The 10,746-nt window shown below is 34.0% G+C and overlaps 1 protein-coding gene across 1 annotated transcript; it reads right to left on the bottom strand.

The window, feature by feature from the left end:
• Positions 1-621: 621 nt before the first annotated feature.
• On the bottom strand, positions 622-9,187 carry LOC145582481 (nudix hydrolase 16, mitochondrial-like). Its single transcript, XM_081639470.1, has 4 exons — positions 8,714-9,187; positions 6,616-6,730; positions 2,504-2,587; positions 622-1,266 (listed from the first exon to the last, which is right to left on the bottom strand). Exons 1-4 carry the CDS (start codon positions 8,818-8,820, stop codon positions 1,015-1,017), a joined length of 558 nt encoding a protein of 185 aa, XP_081495596.1. The 5' UTR covers positions 8,821-9,187; the 3' UTR covers positions 622-1,014.
• Positions 9,188-10,746: the final 1,559 nt, after the last annotated feature.

Below are 10,746 nucleotides of genomic sequence, written 5' to 3'. Positions count from 1 at the left end.
ACTATTCTTTATTTGCAAAAATAGTAGTGCTTCACATTATATACCCACATAATAAGGCTAAAGATGGTAATAGGCCGGGCTAAGCATGAAAAAGCACGGTAGACATTATGCGTGTGAGCCGTGGACCGGGCCTGAGCTGTCCTTATTTGGGAGAAGCACAAAAAGGCACGACACAAGCGGGTCCGACATGACAAAACATGCTAAAAATAATGCAATTTTGCTTAGGCACGCACGCTCGGCATAATGGCAGGTGGCTTGGGCTGTGCACGGATCAACCTTTTAAAAACTTTGGCCCACCACGACACGGCACGAAACTTGTCGACCGAGCCATAGGCTAGGTCTAACTAACTCCAAAGCACGTGGATCTGATACAAGATACGACCCAACGCGGCCCAACGCCATCTTCAAATAAAGCTTGTGATAATCAATTTTCAAAAAGCTAGACTTTCCAAAAAATCTGTTATCAAAGTATAGTACTTCGCATTAGATACCCACTCTTTTCTACCAATAGTCTCCTTTAACGTTGTTGCTACAATAAGTAGAAAGATTAATAAAAGATGGAGGAAAAATCATTTGCAAAGCATAATCAAGTCATTATCAATGTGATAAACAAACAAGTAACAAAAAAAGGAGAACAATTAGTTGTGTATAATCTCCATAGTAATTTTCACAATGTACAGTTTCTTATGGAAATCAGAAGACAGTTCTAAAAACAGTTGGGAGAGCTCAAATGCATGCCTTTTCCCTGTAACTTTAAACAAGTCAGAGGTCAGTTGAGCCAAAAATGAAAAAAGAAGATGAAAAACAACCTCTTCTCGGAAACAAAAACGCCTAAAGAAATTCTGAGATGAAATCTAAACAACCATGTCAAAACCCTAAAAGACGCACACCAATTACCATCTTTCGCAACTCAACACCCAGACGAGGAAACAAGAAGGCAGAAGCTGTCTTGGCTACATAGTTGTCTCCCTTGAACCAAATCCCTCAGTTTCTGTGCGGCAATACATCATTTTCTTACTCGCTGCTTGTTCTACTTGCATGCCACTTCATGAAACCTTCTTCAAGGGCCTGTCGCATCCATGGGTGCCGGCAACAATCTAGAGCTTCAGGTATGGTTAACCAACTCCTCTGCCGTGTACTCTGTTCTGGCCAGTACTCCAGCTCCTCCTTCACAAGCAATGCAAACATAGCAGCCTTGCATAAACCTTCCGGGCTGAAATCATCTTGCAGGGTTTTGCTCTTAAAGTCATAGTAACCCAAACAATCCTGGGAAATGAGAGAAGCCTTTTAAAGAACAAGAAAGTCCAACAAAATTTATTTACTTTTGATCTGCATGTATAAACTTGAGTAAAAAAAAAAATTAAAAAAAGCAACACATGAACATTTTTCATGAAATTTGACATGCTCTTAACAGCCTTATTCCTTGGGAAAGGGGGTCAATCTTAGCCACAAAGGCTACAAAGATGGCCAAAACCAAAGGTAAAAGCTGCAGAGGTGTGATGATATCTAATAGAGACTCTTCTAAAAGAGCATAAATCTTTGGACATCGCAGAAGTCAGTAAAATGGTAGTCTTAGAGTTAAAATGCCATAGTGACCCACAAGCATAAATTTTCAAGGGAAAAAAAAAATGGTTTAGAGGTAGAAACTATCTGTCTAGAAACTTTTGCATCTGGTTTCTTCTTATTCTTCTTCTTTTTTTGGTTTTATTAGTGTATTTATTTCTGATGTATAACACGACACCTTCAAAAGCCTGTTTAAAATTATCTATATATAGCAAAGTAATACAACACTATACCCCATACAAAAAGCCTAGACATATGATGGCTTACCTATATGGCTATGTAGTTGCCTGGCGGTCTTTGTATGATAAAACATGGTGCGATAAAACATTGTGTGATACAGAAAGGCAAAAGCCTAGACTGTAAAGGATCATCTAACATCCTTATTGTCAAAGATAAAGAGTATAGTTCACTGAGATATTTAGTTGTCCTTCACAATTCAAAGTTCAAGAATGGCCAGTTGTTAGCTGATTCAGCTCTATGAACAATACTATTGGCACTAAGATTAATAGTGAGGACCAAAGATAGCTGAGATTTATCAACTAGCACCAATAAGAGAATATTAAAAATAAGACAGTATAAAGGAATCCTAGAGTTGTTTGGAGCCAAAATAGCTATATATTACAACATTAATATGAAGTATGAACATCATTTGTTTGGAGCCAATATAATATTGCTTCATTACAAACAACAACAAACCCAAAGCCGTAAAATTCCCAAATGATAAGTCATTGATTTCAAAAGCAAGAATTTCAGGTGAAAAATACACCCAAGTTTTTTTAAAAAAGCAAAAGCATAGGACACCAGCCTCTTCTACTGCAAACAATTCAAATTATCTGCAAGACTACCAGAACATTCTAACTTTTCAGATATGAAAAATGCAAAAAATTCAAATTATCTGCAAGAATACCAGAATATTTTAAACAAAATTAGAAGTCCTAACCAATATATCGCCTTTGACACCAGCCTCTTCTATTGCTTCACGCCTTGCTGCCTCCTCTACAGTTTCATCATTCTCCCAACCACCCTAGATTTTGACAAAGGAATAAAAAAGTAAGCAAAGGTATAATTAGAAAAATGCTCTTTAAAATTTAAGTGCAATATTTTGAACGTTAGCAACCAAATCTTACACTCAGCAAAACCTGAAACAGACCTCAAATTCACCAGAAGAGGGTCACTTCCAAGTCACCATCAACCACATTCATAAAAAAGAATCGATATATTTGGCAACTAAGAACCTCTATGATACGTTTTTAAAAAAAAAGAGTGCTGCATAGATGTCACTTTCCATGTTTGCCAATGCACAACTTTGACTAATGATCCTAGAAAGACCAATAGAATCTGCAATCCATACCTTTTAAATTGGATAAAATAACACTGAACCAAAGGTTCAATTCCCAAAGCCCCCCAGAATCCCATTATCTTTCTTCATCAATTGTGCATAAGACAGACAAATGATGGACCTAAGTAATAGGTCTAATCTTGGTTACCCCTCCTATGGCATTCTCACTTCCCAAGTAATTCAGTGATCACCAGGAAGACTGGAACAGAAAAGGGGAGTTTGATCATAAGGCATGCATATTCATACCCTATGAGCCACAATGACTTTCGAAAGAGTGCTAATTAACACTCAATTATCAATCAAAACATAATGTAAAATTAAACTAGAAGGTGCCATTCACACACATAAAATTACGGAGACCCAAGGACATTAATGCGTGCAGACAATGTACACTAAGCATTGGTATTATTTGCTATTTGCAGCAAAGTATCAGATTTAAAACCAGAAAAAATAGAGAGAACACATGAGCACATTACTTAGACACCATCTAAAATTTAGAAGCAGGAAACTCAGCACTTATTTAGCACATAAAAGGGCATATAAACCTAAATAAGCAAACAAAACCCCTGCAGAAAACTAGATAACTAATACATGGAAATCCCCACAAATGAAAAGTTACAAATTTGCCGACTTAAGCTAATACTATATATACCCTAGCATTTTAGTGGTTTATTGGTCCATATAATACATTGTTCTCATCATATTCATTCCATATCCTTTGCCAAGACTCTTCCTTTTGAGCTCCCAGCCAAAAAGGTTATTCCTAACTTGGAGAATATAGGGAATACAAAATAAATGTAAGAGTAATAATTAAACAAATTATCAGAACTTCTACTTTAAAGAGATATGAATTACTCTGACCACTGAGAAATGACAAGCTGCTGTGATACACAGAGATCTCCAATACCAGTGAATTAGTGTTGAGCAACTATGAAGGAGAAGACTGTATTTTTAAATACCATGCATGGATCAATAGTCATACTCTATTACTCTCTTAAATGCCAAGGATTATGATGATAAACATTGCAAGAAACATTCAAGGAAGATCATCTCAAAATGGAAGCCACTATGTCATGCCCTTAACACACACTTTCCATGCCCATTATGTTCATCATATTAAGAGCCTTTCAAAAATCCATAGGATAAAGGAACCATGTCATGCCCTAGTTCAAAACTTTTCATGGCCACTCGCGATAACAAGCACAAAATCAAATCAGCTCAAAATACATTTCAGTCGTCCAACAGATACCCAAAGACAAGCTGGTTGTAATAAAATGACATTATAAGTTGTGGACTATAGATAACTTAGGAAATAAGTAGAGTTGAGGGGGAAAAAAATCAGAACATCCCTACCTTATAAAAAGTAGAAGGTAACTCTTAAGAATAGTGTGCTACTAACTATACCCTAAAAAATATGTACAAAAATGTGTATAAAAATGTGTATTTACTTTTTTACCCTCATTAATATGTTTGCTCTCATTAATATATTTATTGTTTTTTTTTCCATTAATCATCAATTAATTCAAAGTTTTTTTTAACTTTTTTTAAATATAAAAATTATACTTCATATGTTATTATTATTATTTAAAAAGAAAAAAAAATGTAGTTACCAAGAGACTGTTTATTTTTACGTGGTTGCTCTTCTTATTTACAATCTTGTCGTGCTTTAATTGCAACACCATTGTTAAGGTTTATTAGCTTTGGAATTGTACGTTGTTTGATGGCACATAAATAACATTATGGAGTTTGAATGGGATTCATATTAAATAGTGATATTTAAGCAGATGTTATCAAGAGGTGTAAAGAATTTAAAATCCTAAAATAAGGGGAAAAAAAAAAAAAAAAACTAACTAGACTGGTACGGATTTTTAATTATGGAAAGAATTTACGAGGAAAAAAATAACTAAGTGGTTATTGATTTAGTATTAGATATAGATATTAGATGGTCGTAGAACAATAAAAAAAACTTAGATTATTAATTTTTTAGCTAAATCTAACATTTCACATATTATTACTCCATATAAACAAAGCTCAAAAAAAATTCATTTGAAGAAAAACACGCTAGGTATTATTGAATCATGCAAATCAATTAAGAATTCTAAACTAACAATAGTTTAAGATATGAAGGGATGCAAATCAATTAAATATTATTTAATAATAATTTTGAAATAATACTGTCAAACTTTTGAGGGTTTCAAATAATAATTGTCATAAAAGATTTTGGTGGCTTTTTTATACTTCTACAAAGTCACCACATAGGCACACAAACCAAATAGTACGTATTAAAACTAGCAGGTATACCACCCAAACCAAAGGTGTAAATACACGCCAATACAACTTCTCCACAAGAGCTAACTCCTTCGCGCGTAGGCCACCCTAGTATCTTTGACCAAGGAGAGAATATGAATAGAGAGTTTACTTTGGTTATAGTTGCTTAGTTTGAAACTGAGATTGTATCACTCAAAAAATGACTCAATTTTTTCCTAAATTCTCTTCTTAATATTACGTTATTAACCAACCTTTAGTTACATCTATTTTCAAGTTTAAAACTAAGAATCATCATCTTTTTCTCTTATTTTTCATCTTCAAGCTTCCAGTCCATGACACTGATATTCATAGGTAATTCAAAGAATGAAGTGCTTCGAAGTAGATAAATTCACCTATGCCACCAAATCTCCCATAAGAGTGTTCAATGGGTGACTTGGAGGAGCTTTCTAAGGGTATCTTCAAAAAATAAAAAATTAAACAACTAGCTCTACCCCAACAATGGAACACTAGGTTGTATCTTGATTCTAAAGCACCTACCCATGGAGAGAGACTTTGCTTAGCCAGGAGCCACCTAATTTCAAGGAGAGCTAGTTCTACCCCTTCGTTGTATGACGTGTGTCCATGACTCTCCAATATTTTAAGTGCTGCACTTTGGTGGATCTCCATGGAGAGACAGTGACCATTCTCGGGGTTTTTTGGGTTGGGAAAGAGAAAGAGAGACCAAAGTACATACTCTTACGCATCAAGTAATAAAGAGTAAGACAGTAAGTAGAGACTGTGCCAAGATGGATAAATGTTAATCACTCATGGCCAACACTCTAGTGTATACATGAAAATTCCTATTCACATCAATTTTCACATCTTCTTTTCAGCATAATGCACTTCAGAAGCTCCTGTAACTACTTTCAATGAAGGTTAATTAGCTTTCTATGTTGGTGTGGAGGCTTAGATATACCAGTTATCTAGCAAAGTGCCCATGGGGGCTCTTATAGAAATGTATTTGTGCAAGTCTTTCCTTAAATGCTTAGCTATTCCACCATAATAAATGCTTAGCTATTCCACCATAATGAACCTATAACCTGAAGTCATTTCATTAAGACATTAGAAGTGAAGGGTTAGTCTAATAGTAGGACATTCTTGAACAGAGTTGCTTTGGGAAAGATATAAATGATACGGTCACATAACAGAGACAAAGTTGGTCATCTAGCTACATACTAAGTAGCAAAATCATTGTTGCATAACTTGTTTTCTCATCAAGTGGCTCAATATCATTGTTAAAAGTTTACATGGCGGCTGTAATGACAGATTCACAACTAATGAGAAATGGAATCATTGAATCAAAGGAAACACCCATCTTTATGACTAGATGCAAATCATGCATTAGTGTTTCCATCTCTAGATCCCCCAAAATTCAAGCTAAACCAAGAAAGTGTCAACAAAATCACCTTAGGAAACAGAAGACCTGGTCCACTAGTTGAGTTGATCATAAGCACTTCCACAATCTTCTCAGAATCTGTTCCATCACTTTCTTCAGAATTTCTATATCTAAAAGGGATACACCTGCAAATAAATTTATAGTTAAATTGTGCAATTCTCCTGACTATTGAGAACATGTAAAAAGGTAATACTAAATTTCAGCATGTCCTAAATATAAGATTACATAAGGTGAACTAAAGATCTCTTTGTAAAAAGGTGAACTTAAGATCTCTTTGTAAAATGTAAAAAGGTGAACTTAAGATCTCTTTGTTTGTTTGTTCGTGTGTGTGTGTGTGTGTGTGTGTGTGTGGGTGTGGGGGTGTGGGGGGTGTTTAGATCAATTACTTAAGCTCCACCTTTTGTATGTTGTTATCAATCACAAGTGAATCATTTGTAGCCCTTATTTCTAAACAACCCCTCTTCTCTCTTCTCATGTTTCCAATCCTAAAAATTGAAAAAGAAAGGTTAATTTGTGTGACAATTACTCATTCTTTTAGAGATGGATCCTTGTGCTACGACTAGTACCAATAAAGAAAAATCTATTTTGTTTTTCAAAAGTGCTCTTATATATAAAAATTCTTGAAGTGATCTTTCCACTACTTCCAACTAGTATGGTAAAGATGTGAATATAAAAAACCTCTCCAAACCCGACACACAATGAGTTCATACTCGAGAGATGTTGAGATTCTTGAAATCGTTATGCGTTAGCAAACAGCATAAGCATTTGGCATTTGCACTACTCTTTGCTCAAAACATTTAGAGCAACCAAACACAAACACCTTAATTAGGGTCCAGCAAATCAAAGTCTCAAACCTTATTAAACATAAACTTTTGATATGCTCAAACTAAAAGCATGACGTGCTCAAGGGTCAATGTTGCACCCCCCAACTCCTCCCCCCCTCCCCCTCTCAAAAAAAGGCCCCACCTTTTGAATGTGCTTACCAATTGAAAGAGAATTATCGGCAGCCCTTATTTATGCCCCCCCCCCCCCCCCTCTTCTCTTTTCCTCTCTCACTTCTCATATTGCCAGTCCTCAAAAACGAAAAATAAGGTTAATTTGTGTGACAGCTAGCTAGTCCCTCTTTTAGAAATGGAAGCTTGGGCTACTAGTCTACAACTACTACCAATAAATAGAAATCTATTTAGTTTTTCAAAAGATCTCAAGGAAAAAAACCTTGAGGTAACCTTTCGACTACTTTTAAATAGTATGGGGTAAAGATGTGAATATAAAAACCTCTCCAAACCTGAAACACAATGGGTTCATACTCGGGAGATGTTGTTAAGAAATTTTCTTAGAATCATTCCACGAATTTGACAATTTCACTACTCTTTTCTCAAAACATTACAGAGAACCAAACACAAACACCTTAATTAGGGTCAAGGCAGCAAAAAAAACCCAACTGAGTGTTCAGCCCTCATTAAACATCAACTTTCAATATGGCTGCAAGACAAACTTCAAGCAGTTTCAAATGCAATCATTGCGCTTAAAAACACGATCAACCTCTGGAATTATAAGTCCCAAAATCAAAGACTTGAACATCTTCCCAAATAATTCAATTTAATTACAGAAAAAAAGAAATTCTAAGCACTATTCCATACAAGTTGTTATATACTAATATACCAATAACCATATAGCTTGACCAATTCTAGCAATGACAGTTGCATACTAACATTCTAACAACCCCAAATTCCCACATCCCCTTTTCATTTTATAATAAAAAAGATTAAATACCATTCAGCAATAATCATTAAACAAATCAAAAGCATTGAAACAATTATCAGCCAGTTGACCCAAAAAATACTTGACCAATAAAATAAAATAACAAAATTCATTTTCCTATGTACAGAAAGACCCAAAGCGGAATGATAGCAATATAGACGGGATTCGATTTCAAGTCAAGATTAGCATCCCCAATATTGAAACAACTAAGCCAGCCGACATCCACACAGAATATATAAAACTGACTATAGATTGACAATAATAATACACAAAAATGGAAACATTTATATAATTATTCTGCATAAGCTACACTAAAAGCATAAAAATTGCATGAAAAAAGAAAATACCCAGCAACAAGACGACAGCCATCTTCATAGCGTTGCTGTTGTCGACCAGTGCGTGCTACCAATTCAGACATTTTTCCTTGTTTTTCACAACATCCAACAGACCCCATCTTTTATGAATCTCATCCTATTCTAAAACCAAGTAATTTAAAATAAAAACAACAAAAATTCCTGCAATCAATCAACTAATCAACGAATCAATCAATTTCAAGAAAACCCCAGAAATACCCATGAATTAATTTGCCTAGATTATGATTCTGAATGCAAAAAAAGCATTGTTCCTCATAATTCTGAAACAAGAAAAGGGAGGGATAATACAAACAGTTAATGGTTTGTTCTCTTTCGCGGTTATTCCGCAGAAAGAGAGAGGAAATAGTAAGAAGGGGAAATTGAAAAAGGAGGGTTGGGATGATGATGTGATGTCGGTTAACAATCAGATTACATTGTGGAAAAAGAGGGAAGAAAAGGGGAGGTAGGTTCTAATTTCTGTCGCCCACAACCCCAAGAACCATAAATTAAGAACAAACTTGGGTAGGAAAAAAAAAAGGTGGTGGATTCTAAACCATACAATAACATCGTCACATGACACGATACGACATAAGATGAACATCAAATCTATTAAATTTATGTTTTAGCACTATGAATTAAATTATCACGAGTATAGAAAATATAATGAGTTGATGAATTCTTAACATATATCGAGTATAAAAAAAATATAAATTTTTACGCCGTATGTTTTAGCACAATGAATTAATCATCACAAGTTTAATATGAAAGCAGGTTAATGATGAATTAAACATACATTGATACAATGGCGATATATGGAACATAAGAACATAACTTAGAAGTGCCAATTTGGGTCACTAATCAGATTTGGTTGGGTCTAGGTAGGTCAAGTTTTTTTGTCAAAACAAGCTGAAATCTATAGCTGATCATTTTGGATCAGGCTTAATCAAGTCAATTTTTTACATCTCAAACAAAGATGATGATGGGATGTTGATTAACAATCAAATTACATTTCAAATATGTAAGAAAGTCTACATGTCTAATAATTAACTAGTTATATTAGGTTGGGGTAAAAAAAAAAAAAAAAAAAAAAAAAAAAAAAAAAAAAAAACCTAATTATATTAGGTTAATGTCAAGCATTTTGACTCATTTAATTAATGGATTAAGTTACTTTTAAGATTTTGTTATTATCTAACAAGAACACAAATTTGATATGACATGATTTATTCATTTAACTTTCCACTTTCAGTTTATTTTATATGCATTTATGTGAGGTGAAATGGAATAAAGTAGGATCATAACATGTGTAAGTAAACTTTAAAAGCAAACTCATACATGAAATACAAACTTTTTATTAAATCGGATTTTCACTATTTAAGTGAAAATCGGAAGAAAGAAGTCCAAATTTGGTGGCCCAATTTTTGCTCACACGTGTAAAAGAAAAAAGAAAAAAAAAACTTTCTTATTTTCTCTTTCCTCTTCATTCTGCTTCTCTTTCTTCTTCGATCTTTTTCTCTCTCCTCTACTTCTCTTCTTCTCTTGTTTTTTCTCTCTCCTCTTTTGGCGATTTGCATTTTCTCAGTTTGCTACTTGAATTTTTCTCTCTTCGATCTTTAATTTCTCGACTTTGAAGTTGATTGTTGCTAATTTCAGGTTTGTTTACTCAATTTTATTTCATTTTATATAATTTTTAGTGTTTCGATTTTTAGGTTTTTCATCGTTTCAGATTTTTTGTAGTTTCTGCAATGGTGAAGAAAAAGAGTTTGGTTTCTGGTGATGATGATGTTGATGTTTCTGCTCTAGGTTAGTGTTCGTACTCTTTTTCGCAAATTTGTTTTTACTTGTTCAATTTGTGCTATGTTTTTTAATTGTGCGTTTTAATCAGTTGCTTTTACTTAGATTAGGTTTTTGTGTTCTTAATTTTGTCAAAATTTGTCAAATTTTCTGTTGTCATGTTTTTTTTTTTTATTATTAATTGGTAGGATCTATCAAAGGTTTTCGTTATAGTAGAGCTGAGAAAACAGTAGATA

This window comes from Chenopodium album, chromosome 15, assembly GCF_948465745.1.
Source record: "Chenopodium album chromosome 15, dcCheAlbu1.1, whole genome shotgun sequence".
Taxonomy (NCBI): Eukaryota; Viridiplantae; Streptophyta; class Magnoliopsida; order Caryophyllales; family Amaranthaceae; genus Chenopodium; species Chenopodium album.
The sequence above is the reverse complement of the archived record's forward strand: the minus strand, read 5'-3'. Positions and strand labels throughout refer to the sequence as shown.